The sequence below is a fragment of the Podarcis tiliguerta genome, assembly GCF_965153285.1.
Source record: "Podarcis tiliguerta genome assembly, chromosome: 3".
Taxonomy (NCBI): Eukaryota; Metazoa; Chordata; class Lepidosauria; order Squamata; family Lacertidae; genus Podarcis; species Podarcis tiliguerta.
This window is the reverse complement of record NC_139536.1, coordinates 100,175,577-100,193,894: the sequence shown is the minus strand read 5'-3', so window position 1 is coordinate 100,193,894 and position 18,318 is coordinate 100,175,577. Positions and strand designations below refer to the sequence as shown.

Below are 18,318 nucleotides of genomic sequence, written 5' to 3'. Positions count from 1 at the left end.
AAATATCTTGAACTGCTTCACCTGTTTGTTAAGAAGCAGTCAAAATTATTCTGCTTTTAATTCAGAAATGCAGTGTATGTCCAGATTAACTGCCACTCATCATTATGTCAAATTAAATACAGAAGCAGGCTGGTGTCTATCAATCATCTAGGACTCAAGCAACATATAACATTTGCCTGAGAGGATTAATATACTACCCACCCACAACCTGGAGATGTGTGACACACATTTTTGCTATATCCCTACTCTGCTTTGTAGAACCTGATTTTAGCACGCTACAAAGGACTAGTCAAATAACAAGAAGAAATAAGTTGCAGCTAATATTTTAATTCTAATTTAGGCTAGCATTATTAACAAAAAATAATAACTGGGGAAACGATTTATCAATATGAAGAGCTCTTTTAAAAATAGTATATGCATAGCACTCTCAAACATAATTGGGGACTTGAATGGACATATGTTTATATAATCAAGCCAAGATTACAGGATTAAACTTGGAAATAACAAATGGCTGCAATTAACTAGTGCCAGGGTACAAGGAGCACAAAACTACAATAAGGTTGTTTTTATAAATGGGTACATCTGTATCATACTCAGCTAAGGGAGTGAAAAACAAAACAAAACAAAACTTTGGAAGTCTTAAGGGTACTCTGTGTAAAAATGACATGGACATAATTCTTCATTTTGCCATTCATAGCTTTCTGTTGAAAGCATTTTAAGATTTGTACAAAGGGCATCTTTTTTTACACTACATTATATCTACTCATTTATAAAATGGTATTTACTGGCTAAGATAAAAACAGTCCTACAAGACTAAAAAGGGAAACTGCTTATAATTGTCAAAAGTGAAGAGTTTTATTAAATTCTATAATACATTAAAAAAATTGTTTCACATGGGACATTTTCCACTGTCAGGGTGTGCAAGCGCACTTATATTTTGTAATGTGCGCAGAATTGTGTGTGCTTCACACAGACCTTCTTCTATGCAATGCAAACAACAAACTACTCATGTGTGCTTCACCATACATTCAACACTTCCTTCAATAATAAACCAATTTCCACAATCTTAACAGGCTGACAAATTCTAGAAAGGTGTTGAGGTACTTGTGTTACCAAAGCTGTGAATGAAACAGTAAAGATCATTGTCCAATGAAAATAAAAGAAAATGGCTATTCCTAAACATTTATAAACTTAAGCAGGTCCAATAGGAATGGGAGGGCGGGAATTTCGCTTGCCCACTGCTCAGCCATAGTTGCATTTAAGGGACATAAACTTTGAAAAGCACAAGACAAATCAACCACAATAGAGAATTGGTTTGAAAAGCTCCAAATGTGAGCTGTCTGTCAAAGGCATCAACACCCTCAACCCCGTTTCTTGTGTACAAGGCCTAGCAGGCTAAACTGCCTTCCGTTGAACTCCAGATGTACCATTTTGATGCATGTAGGAAATAAATATGCAAAAACAGGATTTTCTTTCATCCACAGCAATTCATACAACCTGTTCAGTTTTCCTTCTTTAAAAATGTAACTTACTAGATGCGCCAAATCCACCGAGTGCAGAGCCAATGGCAGCTCCTAAGGAGCTGCTGCTTCCAAAGCCAAGGGATGTGCTTCCTGGTTGGCCAGGACCATGCGAAAAGAGTGAACTGCTCTGGGAGTTATTGGTCAAAGTACTGTTGCCATAAAATGAATTGGACTGTAGGCTACTGTTTGTTTGCTGCTGCTGCGGCTGCGGCTGGGCACCAAGGGGCCGGAAAAGCCCGTTTGTGGCTGCTGTGAGGTTGTTTGCTGTTCCTCCAGCTGAAGCTGCTGCTGCTGTAAAGAGACATGGTTTTCAGTCATCAGATTCTAGAACATTTCGACTTTAGAAAAATGAGACTACTATTTTCATTACTCTCTCCTATAAAGGCAAGTCATCAGCAAACAAAAGAAATATCCAACGTAAAAACGATGCCAGTTGCATAAGGTGTTAAGTAGATGAAATGAATTTTCAATGAAAATACAAGAGAAAATTGTTGGGAAAATGAAAAAGCGGTCTACAAATTCAACAGCCTTTCCCACTGTGGAAAGCTGTCCTGCCTTGGATGCTATCTCCACAAACTGTAAAGCGCTTGGAGAAGGAGAGGGATCTCCCACTTGTATGCTGGTCTTTCACAGAAAGCTGAAGGATTAAGAGTAGTTATTGCTTTCTGCAAAAGACAAGCAGCAAGGCATTAAAAAGACCTTTCCTCTTTTCCAAGTCTTCTACTGCACATGCAGCAAAGGGGTGTTATCTCTTTGCCTCAGGTGCTGTGATCTTTCTCACTGCTTTCCCCCTTTCTATGTTTGCTGTTAGGGTGAATCTGATGGGCCGTCACTTCACTTCCCTGCTCACTGTTGAGGGAAAACAGGATCTGAAACCCAGGCACTATCATAAACTCTTTTCCCAGTATGGCTATTCAATTTCCCCCACTTCTACTTCATGGGTTTATAGCAAGCACAGGACTAGGATCCAGGTACCCTTATGCCTCATTCAAATAAATCTCTTGAAAACTAAAGTCACCCTTAACCTTATGCTGGATTTTTTTTTTTTGGGGGGGGGGTGATGCCAAAATTTTCTGAATGCAAAAATAAAACAAAAAGAATCAAATCATCAAGCCCGGCATTAGAAACCACTCCTTTTAGTTTCTTTCTTATTATTCACTCTATAGCTACACCAAGCTTACCTGCAAGGCTTTGAAGCAACCCCCACATTAGGAGAGCAGAACAAAGCAAAACGCTCCTTTAACATTCAGCGATTCCTCTTCCTCTCCCCAAACTACTTCCTGGGCATGGCTTCCTATGTTATGGTAGAATGTCTGTGTGTTTTAGACTGAGCATAGAATCCTATCAAGGTGGAAGGAACCACAAGGGTCATCTAGTCCAACCCCCTGCAATGCAGGAATCTTTTTGCCTAACATGGGCGTATCTACAATTTAGCAATGGCAGGAGGTCCCTTCTGTAACTGCGGCATGCTGCCATCTCAGAAATTACTACCAACATGTATAGCGGCTGGGGTGGGGGGTGGTAATAGAAACATGCTAGGTTGCCTTATATAGAGCCCAACTATTGTTACATCTTGCTCATTACTGTTGACACAGATGGAAAGCAGTTCCTCAGGGTTTCAAATCAGAAGACCTTCGCATCCCTACCTAGAGATGCCAGGGAACGAGCCTTGGAACTTATGCATGCAAAGCATGCAAGTTACAGCACTGAAGTACGGCAGATTTAATTTTGGGATTTCTACTTAGGTTTTTAAATACAGGAAAAAACCAAGGTGCCTCTGAGCACATTCTGAGCCTCAGCATTTCATTTCCGTGTCAGAATTGAACCGGGCTAAGCTCCCAGACCATTCACACAATGGCTTCCTTTATTTCAGCAGCTTAATTCAAGGTAAGTCATTTTGTGCCTGATATTTTTTTAAGAACTGAGATTCAAAAACCCTTGCAGGTCTACTGCAAATCTCCCAGAGCGTTATCAGCAGATCTCAATCTTCTTTCTGTTCACCTGTGTACAACCTGGTTCATACAATCATTTCTCCACATGTCCAATATCTAAAGAGAGCTGCATTTGGTGGTGGTGGTAAAAGGGAATTTCTGAAACAATCCAGGAAATAGTCCTTCAGTAATTTAGCTTTTTATGCTTGGGAAGGGACAGGAGATGCAAATCTTGAGAGAAACAACCCGAACACAAACTTTCTTGCATATATGCGGGAGCTGTGAGCAAATAATGATAGCTATAAAGCAACACTATTTGAAAGAGAGCAAGCAGGGGGAGAGAACTGATTACTGTTAGAATGTTTCCCTATCAAATTGTGATAGTGCTGCGAAAGATCTACCTACCTGCTTGTGCAGCTGCAGAACTGATGATGACAGGTGTTGAAGCCACCAATCTGACAGGTCCTCCAAGTCCAGTTCTGGCCCCAGGACCCACTACCAATGCACCAGTCTGATCGTAATAGGCAGTAGGGGCTAAGACTTGATAGCCTAATCAATACAAAACAAACACTAGTAAAATTTATTTATTTTGGGATAAGCGTTTTATTTTGCATCTATATGACAGATCGCTTTTTAAACAGTGAGCAAGCTGACAGCTTTTTATCTCCTAGAAAAGATGAACCAATTCTATTCCAAATCTAGTGGCAAAGGTTTGGCTCAGAGGTACAATTTGCCACGCACCTGCTTGTCTAAAGACTAGACAGAGCAACTGTCTCTGAGCCACTCCCCCATCTGCCTTCATCTATTTGCTCTCCTAACTGTCTGCCCCAACCTTTCCAAGTAAGGAAAAGAAAGACAAAATAATGGCTTTTCTGAGACAGTGGGAACGGATGTAACAAATGCTGCATGAGCCACCTAACATGACCTGAAAGAGTGCTGCTTGTATACAGCCAAGGCAGAGGCATCTGTTTTTAGAGAACTGGTGACACCCCCCCACACCCCAGAGCAACACTACAGAACCACAGTGGAGGACACCTCAGCATAACAGTTTCATTTTAAAATTATTATTTTTTATTAAAAAGCACTTTTTTGGAAGGGGGAACAAAAAAACCCCAAAACTTAGGGGAGTGGGGCTGATCCATCCTGCAAACCTGTCACCTCTACAGAGATGTAAAAAGCCAATGCACTGCTGTGTATTTGTCACAACGTGTGTGGAAACCCAGGGCCAATCAAGGAGATGGGGAAAAAGGTCAATGGTTTCTTCTGAAGTCCCTCTTCCATGCATGTAAGGGCTGCATGCAAGTGGCAGATTATGCCCAGGAGGCTCTGTGTTTCGTTTTGTTGTAAATACAAGCAAATAGTGCACATTAAATGGGGAGAAAAGGATACTGGAGATCACATGCATGTTCATAGGCATGTGACTCTATACCATTTGAAATCAACAAAGAACTATATATAGTTACAGGGATACTGAAACCTTCTGAGGAACAGGAGAATTGTAGTTTCATATTACAAATGCATATTCAAAACTAGACTGTGCTGTTCTTTTCTACTACCTTCACTACCATTTTCACATGCTAGCAAATGGGTCAGGCTTTCACTGCACTCTGCTTTACTGCTCCTCTGTAAAGAATGCAGAATAGGCCGTTAGAGAATAAATGTTACAAGTAATATAACAAAAACTCTTTCACAGATAAAAACCGCTCTTTATCAAATAGATGGCCCTTCTCTAGAACAAACAGAGCCAAGAACTGTTTTTCTTTGTTTGTTTTTTTTTGCATAAAGAACACTCCTTGGGAAATGTACCTGCTTTTTGAGGTCAAGCATATCACACAATAGTGCAATATATCATTATAAATATGCATGATACTGGAGGCTCAAATTTTTAAATGTATGAGTGCCAATATAAAGGTTGAGAGCAATGTAGATGTGGTGCAAGTTCCTTTGTATGGTACAAAATAGCATTTGCATTTTGTTTTGTGAAATTTTAATTACTGTACTGCAGCCTGCCAAAAACTTAGGTCATTTTGCCTAGTGAAATATTTATTGAAAATACAGTGGTACCTCGGTTTTCGAACACAATCCATTCTGGAAGATCGTTCGGCTTCCAAAACGTTTGAAAACCGAGGCACAAAGGGCAACCTGCAATTTCAATGGAGAAAATTGGGGGGGGGGGACGACTCAGCGGAAGCCGTTCAACTTCCTAGGCGCGTTCGAAAACGGAAGCATTTACTTCCGGGTTTTTGGCGTTCAAAAACTGAAATGTTCAGCTTCCAAGACGCTCAAAAACCGAGGTACCGCTATAGTTAAAAGATTTAACTTTGGTCATAGAGAAGCTACTAAACTCTAGGACAGTGTTCTTCAGTCTTGGGCTCCCATCTGTTTTCGGACTCCAACTCCCATCATTCCCAGCCAGTTAGACACTGATCTGGGATGCTGTGAGTTGTAGACTTGCAACATCCAAGTTTGAAGGTGGCCACTAGAAGACCCCAGGAGTTTTATAGAACACTGTGTATGATCATCCAGCAGCCTACTCTCCTCACAGCAACTACAATGGATGCTTTAACACCTGTGCTCTGTGCACCCTCTGATGATGGATGTATGGAATTTCTCCACGTTTCTTGTAAACTGCAATTCTGAACAAAGCAGCAGCCAATTACAGCATCCAGCCGATGAAAGCTATGACATGTGGGTTGAGAGGGCAGTGGCTACTCCTAGATAAGGGGTGTGCAGGAGTGCAATCCTGATTCCTCTAATTGCTGCCATTAAAGAAAAAGAAAGAAAGAGTACTGACAGAGTCAAGAAGGAAATTCTTGACTTCACTGAATTATTTGTTTAGTCAATTGACTGACTTTCTGGCCCTAACAAAAAGGTGACCTAATAATCATGTACATCATGAAAGTAAGACTTTAATACCAATCATTGCTACATTAATGACAGCAAATTCAAAGGAACACTTGTGCTATGGGTTAAAAATGTTATTTTGTTTAAAAACTTTATGAATCATGACAGCAGAACAAGCACTGCAGTGATCTTGCACAAAACAAATGTTATTTTCATTGATCTGATCTATCACCTCCAATCTTCTGAGCTAAAGGACCTTTACCTTTCTATGTGTAAGAAGTTCTCTCAAACTCTGGTCTGCAGACAGCTGGTGGTATGTAAGTTTCATTTAAGAAAGGTTACAGAACACTCAAGACTATCTGGCCTTGATTTTTTTCTTCTTCTGACAAATAGAGGCCATTTTAACCCAACCCAGAATTACCAAACAGGCTAATGAGGCCCTGACCTAGGGCCTATGATTTTCATAATATGTCACTTGTGTAGCCAAATTTATTCTAAACATCTACCAGTTAGTTGAAGGTCCCTAGTTGGCCAGGGCTCCGTGATTTTCCTATCACAGCACTGATGTTGACAAAGCTGGTACTGAAGGAAATAGAAGTTTATTGTGGTCCATCAAGACCTCCAGTAATGTTTAAGCGGAAATTTCCTTGGAAAAAAAGGGTGAGAATTGCTGCTTTATATGAAACAGAGAAGTTGTTACTATTTCTGTACCATTTATTCTTTTAAGGTATTTACAAACTGCCCTTCCGGAAACTTTCCAAGGCAGCCTGTGAATCTTTCATAAATAATTTGGTATATTTTGCTAATATTAATTCATTAGTAAATTACTGTGTCGGTGTTCATTTCATTTACCAAGGGAGTAATTCAACAAAGCGCAATGGCAACTGTTCCATCAGCACAAATATTTCAGCTTACCAGACAAAATAATTCCCCTTCCCAACCGCTATGTGCTATTTAGGGGGTTCTCCCGATGCCCCGAACCAATTTTGGGGGGACACAAAAGTGGAAAGCCCCACTGTGCTAGCAGAGGTCCTTATGTGGGCTTCTGGTAGCAGGAATCATAAGCTGACTCCTGCCCCATATCCTGAGTTAGGTACAACACTTAGACAGTAAATACTGAGCTAGTTTCTGTAATCCTTGACTACAGCATTGTCATTTGTTGCATTGGTTTCTGCTTTTCCCTAGTACAAAACCTAAGCATTGCCTCCCTAAGACAAATCAGCAACCTCACTCCTATCAATTTTATTAGTCTGGCCTCAGCAGTTACATTGATTCTTGTCCTTGCCCACCATGTTGAGCGGAAATCTGTTCCACTTGTGCAGGAAAACCACTGAACAGAATCCTACACAAATTAGATGTTACATATGTAGGATAACAAATGGAACAAAAAACAAACCACCTCTACTCCTCTCCAGCTACAGGTGTTTAGTGATTAAGGCTGCGGTCCTATACCCAAATACACAGAAGTAAGTCCCATTGAGAACAGTAGGATATAGAACTATGCTAAGCCAGAGCCTTCCAAGCTGTGTGTCACAACATGTTAGTGTGTCGGCTGCACTGTGCAGGTGTGTCACACAAACGCTCCCTGCGCTCCTCCTGGGGCTAGAAGGGGTTAGTTTAACCTCAGGTTTGCTAGTAAAATTGAATTACTGTCACGAAATGCAAAACTGAGTTACCGTATTGTGAAATGATGCATGTCCTAAGAGTGTGTCACCAACACGAAAAGTTTGGAAAGCTCTGTGCTAAGCAGTGCAATCCTATGCCTCTTAACTTGAATTGTCCAATGGGGGCTACTCCCAAACTACCTTCATGTATGCCAAAAGATGGAAGTTGCAACACAACAGAACCAGAGAATGTTCCTATCTTTGAATGCCAATCAGTTCTTTAGATGTTCAATAATGATATAGAATAGAGTCAAAGAAACACTCCAGAACAAATGATACCAAAACTGTGTTATAATTACACAGTGGCTTAAGTTCAGCAAACTTATGCCAGAAAAAAATAGTTAAGCCTGATACTTCAACAATCCAACTTGTAGTGGCCGCTTTTTTTCTTCGGTCGTTTAAAGATCATCTACCACATTCACCACCAGCACAAGGTGCCATTTCCACATGACACTAAACCCCTAACAAGGTAAGTAAGATCACACAAATATCCAAGTTACAGCTTCAGCTCTGGACCAATTCAGATGACCCATTCACCAGAGAGCCAAAATGTTTAGAAGATGCTTTGCATACAAAGTCAAAGCAGCTACAGTAAAGCTCTAAAAGCATCTGTATATACTTAGCCCTTCTGAGCTGTCTTAGAAATATTACTGTTGTGCTATTAACCAATCTATAAGTATTAAATATTCTGGACTGCTTGGTGACCAATGACACTTTGTAGCTTGCATAAAAGCAGACAATAGAGAAAAATCAGTGTAACTATCCTTAAATGTCAGGCATGCAAGTCTAAGTTCTTAATGTAAAAATGCATGTGACAAATTTAAGACATCCATTAGTCAAAGGTGAAGCCCTTCGAAGTGCATAATCTAACACGCACCAATGAAAGGGATGTGGTTTTAAATCTGTTTTTCTGAAATTCAAATTTTCCAGAATCAACACCGAAAAACTGCTGACAAAGCACTAAGCTGTGTGTTGCATGTTGTCACAAATAGTAAATATTACATAGTAAGATACACACAAAAATTACAATGCTTTAGATCCAAACAGCTCATTGCACAAAAGGAAAGCATTTCTGCTTGTACAAGGAGATTGTCTCCGATAGCTGGCTTACCTTCCCATCTGCAGCTCCCTCAACTCAGCAGATCCCATCCCATAACTCTCTCATAACTCTCAGCAGTAAATTTTTGGCAGCTGCGAGGGGCTGAAGCATGAAGGAGGGATGGGAAAGTGCCACTGCACAACTGGAATGCCACTCATGTTTCTTAAAATACAAGTCATTATCACTCCTAATAATCTGAAGGTTTGATAATTAAGAGATTAACACTGGGCAGTTGATTTAATTCTCCCATGGAGAGGGCACAGACAAACCACTTCATGTTAAAGGGGCTGGAAGCAGCCTACATTATTCTCCTCCATCTTGTACATACATTTATTCAGCCAGCTGTAAACATGCGTTAATGAAAGTCACATTTCAATTTTTTACCGAAGCTTTAAAAAACACGTTACAAAGAAATTGCATCTCAGCAGTCTACTACTGTGAACACAGCAGGATTTTTAGGATATTTAGCTTAAACTCATTCTTAGTTTCCTTAACTCATCATTAGATACCTGGCATGCCTGTGGCAAGACCCTGACCAAAAGCCAAAGTTGGATTTGCTGCCGCAGCTGCTGCAAGTGACTCTGCCTGCTGCCCTTGCTGACCCTGATTGGGAGTTAGAGGACGTTGACTTCCTCCAGTACGAAGAACCTACAAAAGACCAATGGCGACACTAATTGCTTAAAATGTGAAGTATAGAAAGGTAATATAGTATAAAAACGCTGGAACATGTTGTGCGTACTTTGGAGTTGTGATTTTTTAAAAAACACACACACACACACCCAACAACAATGTATAAATAAGGTAAAGTAAGCAGGTATAGACTACTTCAATGGAAGCACTATGACACAAGAAAACACAAGTTTAAGGTGCTAGGCCTTTTTAATTCAATAACACTGAAAAGTAGTTTAAAAATAGCAAGGAACCGAAAGTGGAGACATTTAGTAGGTTAAGCATGGTGAGCAGGTTAACCTTTTAACAGTTTTTCTACCCACTTTCAGCCTGCAAATTTTAAATACTGAACATTTAAAAATGCAATTACTGTTAAACTGTAATTATGGAGTTTAGCGATATATTTAGAATTCAAACCTTTGCAGACAGCACTTGCTGGCCCTAAAATGTATTTAAGGACTGCTAGCCGACCGTGCAATGACATACTCCATTCACCAGTGCCTTTCTGCGTATGAAAATTCTTACTACCGCCTTTCACCATGGCTCCTTACTTTATTACCAGTATCAAGCATACTCAATATGAACCAGGCTGTGCGCCTAACCTTCAATTTGAACCTTGTAGTGAGCAAAGTACAGTGGAACCTCAGTTTTTGAACTTAATCCATTGCAAAAGACCATTCCGACTTCTGAAACGTTTGAAAACCAAAAGCGGAAGCCTCAATAAAATAGGGAAACTCAAAATGGAAGCCACGTGGGACGTTCAGCTTCCGAAATTCATTCAAAATCTGAAGCAGTTACTTCCAGGCTTTCGGCGTTAGAAAGCCAAAGCATTTGACTTCTGAGATGCTCGTAAACAGAGGTTCCACATTCTGGTACTGATTTTGCTATCAAAAGAACACACCCTGCAATTGCCCGTGTTTTGTTCTAAATATCCAAGTCAAATGCAAATTTCACTGGAGTGTATATCTAAGGTTTTTTTTTAAAAAAAATTCATTTCAAATATCCTTAATGAATTTAAATAAGGACAATTTTGCTCATAAGCAAAGCATAGCACTAGTCTCACTATGTTGTAAGTTGAGATAATTTTACTATTATACTATTACTGAACATATTGCAACTCATTGTCCAGAAAGTCATCCAACTCTTATCTCTGCTCACTGAAGCTTCATATGTGCTTCATGAGATATGGGATGGTATGCAACTGAAGTAACCACTGAACTTAATAAACATGACTAAGGTATTTAATTTTACTCGGTTAACTCTTAGCTTAGTAAAACTTAGCCGAATTCTGCCCCAAGAATGCTTTCAGCTAGAAATCCACTGTTGTTCAATATGGCAGCTTTCCCACAATCTGGATGGCCCTGCCAAAATAGATACTTGTTATATTTTGTTCTGAAGTTCCTAAACATGGTGCCCCTTCTCAAGGCGTACATGGCTGGCTTAACAAAGCCTTTCTCAACCTGTGGGTCTCCAGATGTTGTTGAACTACAACTCCCATCACCCCTAGCTAGCAAGGCCAGAGCTCAGGGATGATGGGAGTTGTAGTCCAACAACATCTGGGGACCCAGAAGTTGAGAACCGCTGGTTTAGCAGATTCTTTTTAGCGTAGTGGCTCTTGCAACTACTCCATATCACACCTTTCTTGTTACCCAAGGAACCAGGCAACACTGTATATTACTCAAAACTAGGAGACAAGCTAGACTCCATGCCACCTTGTAAAGATAGGCCTGTTTTCATGTTCCAGCCACCCCAATTGCACCTAGCAACTGCATACTCTGGGAATGTAGTTTATCCAAGATAAAGGAAATGGTCTTTCCCTTATGCGGCTTGTGGGTGGAGGAGTGTATTTCTTCACAGGAAATTAATAGTGGTGGCCATCTTGGGTTCCAGATGTGCCTCCCTCTAGGGAACCCAAGCTTTGTCCTCAGAATTCCTTGAAGCTGTGACCTAGGATATCTGCATTGCATTATGCCACTGCATTGCTGACACAGACTGCTTTGTGGTCCTTGCTAGGTGGAGAAGCAAGAGTTGCAGTGGCGAAGCACATACAGTTTCTGGTCCACAAAGGACATGAAAAAGAGGTGGTGGTACTCAGCTGTCCTGAGGGCAACGCTCCTCAACTACATTTCCTTCCGACACATGTGGGTAGAGGCAAAGTGGGGATGGGGTCAACAGGAGGAGGCTTTCCCTTCAGAGCCAGCACTAACGTTTTAAGCAGGTGGGAGGTTTAAGTAGGAGACATCCTGTCAGCTTGTTTCATACTGGCCTCTCTGTTCCCTTCTCAATTCGGGGTTTGCTGATTTGTTGCTGTTATTTTGGCAGGCAAACTCGCAACACTTAACTCAGCTGAAGCCTGCCTACCACAATAAAAAAGCCAACTAAAAAGCAAAAGGAGAGGCCTGCCTTTCTAGTTATAAACTTTAAACTGACCTTTGTAGTTCAGAAGGCAAACTAAAATTTTAACCTGAATAGAGGCTTTCCCGCATCTCTGGGGGATGAGCTGCCCTCATCTGCTGATTTGATAATGAAATACACTGACAAAATTAAGCTTATGGACTGAATAGGCTGCTGTCCAGCATGACAAGCACATAAACTGTGCACTGTTAGATATACCATTATTTTTTATTAAACAATACGCATTGCATTCAATAAAACTGCATGAGCAGACAGATATATTAACTCCTCAGGTGTGTCCACCCAGCTTACCTGTTGCTGCCCTTGTTGTGCCTGTGATGCAGCCTGTTGATTGGCTGTGTTGTTTGCTGCAGCTGCTGCTTGCTGCTGAAACAAGTTGGCTGGATACACTCCCCAAGGAACTCCGTAATACTGAGGAGGGACCACTGCTGGCCCTAACAAAATGGGAAAAAATGGCCTTACACGCAAATATTTACAATCTCTCCTCAAAAGCCTCGAGATCAGTGCTAACTCGGTTGTGTGAAAACCACACGCATAAACAAACCCAGTATCCTATGCCAAAAAGGGAATCTCTGCACACATACCTGAAAGCAGAACTCCTCCCCCAGGACAGATTTTTCCCCTCCCTCCCTGTAAATGTTCCAAGAGGACCGTTCTCACCCTCTGATCAGAAGAGGGAGGAAAAGAATTACCCTCCCACAGAGAAATAAGCAAGCACAGCAAAGAGACAAATAAGAAGGGATATACCAACTGTGGAAGAGCTACCTTTCTTCCTATATATATAAAACTACCTACACCACTGAATATATTGGAAACAATCCTCTTCTGCACAGGGGCAGGAGCCCTAAAGAGCCATCCCTGTAAGAACTAATGAACATGTTACTTCACTCATCTTCAGTACAGTGGTACCTCTGGTTGTGGACAGGATCCGTTCCAGAGCTCTGATCAGATCTAGGTTTCCGCAACTGGAGGAACCGCTTCTGCACATGCATGCAGCGTGGTAGAGTGCTTCTGAGCATGAACTGGCGGCGAAACACTTCCGGGGCTGCCGCTTTAGCAATCCAAAGTTTACGTTACCTGAGAGTAACGTAAGCCAAGGTGCTACTGTATATCTGAATTGGAAGTACAACACAGAACCCCAACAATTCAGATAGCGGCAAGCGTCCCATGATTCTCTCGTCTCAGAGTTACACAAGGTCCAGAACTCATGTAACGTGAGTGAGGAAAGGAAGAGAACTGGATGTGGGATATAGGAGACATGCAAAAACCGCTAACAAGGACAACCTGTGGTCCAAAGTCGGTGGTAGTGTACAAACAGAGCTCTGCTAAATCCCACAGAACCTCTCATATCATTTATGATTATCAGCACAATTTTTTAAAAAAATCACTCCTAAACAAGAGCATTTTAAAAATGTTCTCACATGCTCTCTCATGGCTGTGGCACTATGAAAATTAGCTATTTTATATATCTTCTAAACTGTTCGGATCATGCATGCATGGACTCAAAGTGCTAGGAAGTACAATCAGCCTTGCAATCTGTAACAATGCTTTATTCGCGCCCAAGGTGAACAGCATGCCAATTCCCCCAGGCATCAAAACCATGCCTTAAGGTAGCTATTTAAGCCTCTAAGAAGGAGCAGATTTGCACATCCATGAGAGACTGTTGCCATCACAGTTTGCCATCTCCTCAGCCTTTAAAGGCTACTAGCTAGTCAAGCCAGAATAAAGTCAGAGCCAAGTGTATAGTATACAGTGGTACCTTGGTTTTCAAACTGAATCCATTCCAGGAGTCTGTTCAACTCCCAAAACAGTTCAAAAACCAAGGTGTGGCTGCAAGAGCTTCCTGCACTCAATCGGAAGCCACGTCGGACGTTCGGCTTCCGAAAAACACTCACAAACCAGAACACTTACTTCCAGGTTTGCGGCATTCAGGAGCCAATTTGTTTGACAACTAAGCTATTTGAGAACCAAGGCACCACTGTATACCGTATTTTTCGCTCTATAGGACGCACTTTTTCCCCTCCAAAAATTAAGGGGAAATGTGTGTGCGTCCTATAGAGCGAATGCAGGCTGCGCCGCTAAGCCGAAAGGCAGAACAGGGAGACGGAGCCTGCGGAGGGCTCCGTCTCGCTGTTCTGGCTTGGGGACGGCTGCGCGCAAACCTCTCCAGGACAGCGGGGTGCGTTCACCCCGCTCTCCTGCAGAGGCTAGCAAGGCTGTCCCCAAGCCAGAACAGCGAGACGGAGGGCTCCTTCTCGCTGCTCTGGCTTGGGAAGGCTGCGCGCAAACCTCTCCAGGACAGCGGGGTGCGTTCACCCCGCTCTCCTGCAGAGGCTAGTAAGGCTGTTCCCAAGCCAGAACAGCGAGACGGAGGGCTCCTTCTCGCTGCTCTGGCTTGGGGACAGCTGCGCGCACCGTCTCGCTCTTCTAGCTTGGGGACGGCTGCGTCCAAAGCCTCTGCAGGGCAGCAGGGCGCTGCGCTCCAAAGGCTTCAGGGATCTTTGAGGCTGGGGGTGGGGGGAAGCAGCGCTTCCCCCCACCGCCAGCTCCACACGCTCGGGTGAATGCACCTTGTTTTACAGGGGGAGAACAAGGAAAAAATATTTTTTCCCTGTTCTCCCCCTCCTATGGTCCGGTGCGTCCTATGGTCCGGTGCGTCCAATAGTGCGAAAAATATGGTATCTACTCCCACTTCTCTCAGACTCCCAATTCCTCTGCTCCTCTTCACTCAGCTGCAAAAAACCCAAGCTGAACATAGGAATTAATACCCTATGCTTCTCTTCAATCTGCAAGACCCACTGGTGACAAGGTGAACTCAAGAGGGATGCATGACCATCCTTGGTTATTAGTTAAAAGGCTGTAGACCATAAGAAAGGCAATTTCCTTTAAAATGTTTCAGTAAATAGACGTTTGAATCCCTAGTGTCTGACAGCCCCTCCAGGTAAAGTAGGAATAATTCTTGATCCAACATCTTTGTTCCTCACATTTAACATGAAATCCAAGTCTCAGGCAACAGGAGCAAATGGGAAAAGAGTACTGTGTCTTATATCTAAACTAGTTCTCAGTCGTACCTCGGAAGTCAAACAGAATCCGTTCCGGAAGTCTGTTCGACTTCCGAAACTTTTGAAAACCAAAGCACGGCTTCTGACTGGCTGCAGAAAGCTCCTGCAGCCAATCGGAAGCCACGGAAGCCCAGTCGGATGTTCAGCTTCCAAAAGAACGTTCGAAAATTGGAACGACTCCAAAGGTGTTCAGGAGCCGAGGTATGACTGTATTTCAACCTTCTTGTGCGTTTTTGATGGTTTATGCCCAAACACTAAAGTTTTCAAATTTCTAGAGAAAAAGAGATTGTAATTAACTTGAGCGATGGTAGTTTCTTACCTGCTAATGTAGCTGCTGCAGCTAAGCCTGCTGCTGTGTATGGGTCAGCACCCGGTGGAGCAGCACTGATAATGTATGGGTTTGGCACAAAAGCAGCTGGAGCCAAGCCTGCCGAAAATACACCTGTTACAGTAACAAAAAGTTCAATTTCACCAAAAACAAGACACCACACAGACACACACACACCCCATTACATCATTCAAATTGTAAACACATTAGGTTTAGAAATTTATGTCACCTGTTCTTGAAGAGGCTTCAAAAGGTAATTAAGACTAAAGTATCTCTCACTTCTCTCATTAACTATCAGGTTCATGCTCTACTTTAAGAAACGTTCATACCGTAGTCCCAAGTTATTTCTGCCATTTCTATAAAACTAAATTTATAAAACCAAATACATTTTAAAAATGTATCACACTGCTAGAACAGCAGCTTTTTAAATTATTATTACTATACCTTTAGAACTTCACTTTTAAGCAATGAAAATTCCAAGTTTGTCAAAAAGTCTGCCCAAATTAGCAAGCTTTTAATTAAAAGAAATGGGACACGGGTGGCGCTGTGGGTAAAAGCCTCAGCACCTAGGGCTTGCCGATCGAAAGGTCGGCGGTTCAAATCCCCGCGGCGGGGTGCGCTCCCGTTGTTCGGTCCCAGCGCCTGCCAACCTAGCAGTTCGAAAGCACTCCCGGGTGCAAGTAGATAAATAGGGACCGCTTACTAGCAGGAAGGTAAACGGCGTTTCCGTGTGCGGCTCTGGCTCGCCAGAGCAGCGATGTCACGCTGGCCACATGACCCGGAAGTGTCTCTGGACAGCGCTGGCCCCCAGCCTCTTGAGTGAGATGGGCGCACAACCCTAGAGTCTGTCGAGACTGGCCCGTACGGGCAGGAGTACCTTTACCTTTACCTTTACTAATTAAAAGAAAAGCAGCAATCATACACTGCCACTTTTTTAAGCTTGAAATTTAAGTAAATAAACTTGGGAAAATGTCTCACCTATGTGTGGTTGTTGTGCCGCTGCCAATGCGTATTGTTGCTGCTGAGCTGCTGTTAACTGCTGGACAGTGAGAGGGTTAGTCCTCTGAAAAAGCTAAGAACAACAATTTAAACCTTTTAATTTTAGCAACAATCCCACATCAGAATTTAAAAACCAACTGTGTGTAGATGCATTCACAGGACTGTCCAAGATCCATAGCACTATGTATGAAGTTTAAATTCAGGTGTAATTCATTCTTAAGCAATATCACGGCAGAATTACACATTATAATAAGGATGGGACTAAAGTAAAAAAATAAAAAAGGCAGCTCTGTGTTGCAAGCTTCTGATCTGTTAACATGCAGTCAAATATAGCCATATCCTAAGGTTATCACATTTTTAGCTTCCCTACCAGTCAATGATGCAGAGCTGATGTTGGGAACTAACCATGACTCCAGGACATAGGTAAGAACGTGGGAATAAATCTCTACGAAGCCTGTGATTGCCAAAATGTTGTAGTTCCACTTTTTAATGTGGCTGTATAAAAACACTAACCTGCTGCTGTGAATTGTAATCAAAGAGTCCCACAGTAGCTCCTGAAGAGTCCATTTGTACCTGATTTCCAGGATAATCAAACTGCAGAGAATCAAGACCCACTTGTTCCATAGCATCCAAATTCTGAGATTCAGAGTTAGAAAATTCTTCCACCAGTGGCTTGTGGGTTGCAGGATTAGGAAGGGAAGCCAATCCTTCAGCAGCGCTTGGGTTCGGCCCCAGACGCTCAGTTACTTCAGTTGGGGAGGCTTGCCGACTTCCAGGAGTACGACTGCTTAGGAAAAGAATGCAAAATAGATGTCAGCTTCATTGCTTAAACAACAGCATTAGTGAAAATGCTTCTTTAATTAGTATCAGCTGTAGTTGCCTGATCTAGGGAAAACAGCATACAGCTGTGCTGAATGGCGTTAACAGAACAGTTTGAAATGCTGGGATTGTGTTTGGAAACTAGAAGAATTAGTCTCTATAACAGCAAGCTCAGGTGGTTAACTACAGAAACAGCCCAATGAGGACTGATGGCCTTCAGGAGCCAGAGAATGTTAAAAGTCAGCCAGAAAAGAAAGCTGGGAATAGGAGAGAAAGAGTGAATTGAGCCCGTATTGTAGCACTCCTGTCAGAAAGGATACTCTGCAACATTTTGTTGCAGGATGCTCTTGTCACTAACCGTAGCTGAAGTGAATGGACAAATCTTGTGGACAGAACAGTGTGGTCTAATGGGGCGGGACACCATTTAACAAGTGCGGATGGTAGAGAGAATGTAGAGAGGGAGATTAAGAAGAGCTATTCTATCAGCTCTGCTGAAAAGTCAACTCCACCCTATTTTTCTTGCTCTTCAACTGTCATCCACCAACAAACACTCCACCAGACTGAAGTATATATAGAGAGAGACTGTAATAAAGACCTCTTCATCTGTTCACCTGGAAGACCACTGGCAAGTTTATTATTCTAGTTGTCATCAGCCACCCACCCAAAAGAGCTTCCTGCATAGCCCCTTCTTGCCCTTTTCAACATACAGAGGCCAAGAAGACCCTGGCAAAAGCTGTCCCTACTCCAATAGGCGTCTAGCTTAAAGGAACAGAACTCAAACCGCCTCTATGTCGCTCCAGATGTGCCTAAACCTCTTACTCATTTCCCCACTGGAGATCAAGAATGTGCTCACCTTGGAGCTAGGGTTCTTTTAGATCCTTACATTGCCCCAGATATATTGCAAAGTTTTTGACACTGCTGGTAAAGCTGCCTCACCCGCCTAGAAATTTCCTTCAGCCAGTGAA

The 18,318-nt window shown here is 42.3% G+C and overlaps 1 protein-coding gene across 43 annotated transcripts in view; it reads right to left on the bottom strand.

Annotated features, from left to right (window-relative positions):
• The window catches only part of PUM2 (pumilio RNA binding family member 2), a 59,553-nt gene that overhangs the window by 20,671 nt on the left and 20,564 nt on the right, over positions 1-18,318 (bottom strand). For 9 of the 43 annotated variants that reach the window (XM_083431492.1, XM_083431490.1, XM_083431502.1 and 6 more), the window contains 7 exons: positions 17,048-17,321; positions 16,514-16,607; positions 15,527-15,649; positions 12,437-12,579; positions 9,571-9,709; positions 3,860-4,003; positions 1,533-1,814 (listed from right to left, as the gene is read on the bottom strand). In XM_083431492.1, the coding sequence (XP_083287618.1) occupies positions 1,533-1,814; positions 3,860-4,003; positions 9,571-9,709; positions 12,437-12,579; positions 15,527-15,649; positions 16,514-16,607; positions 17,048-17,321 (1,199 nt within the window). Of the gene's footprint in view, positions 1-1,532; positions 1,815-3,859; positions 4,004-5,518; positions 5,597-9,570; positions 9,710-12,436; positions 12,580-15,526; positions 15,650-16,513; positions 16,608-17,047; positions 17,322-18,318 lie in introns of all 43 variants that reach the window. The other 34 variants (XM_083431491.1, XM_083431493.1, XM_083431503.1 and 31 more) reach the window with 12 other exon arrangements.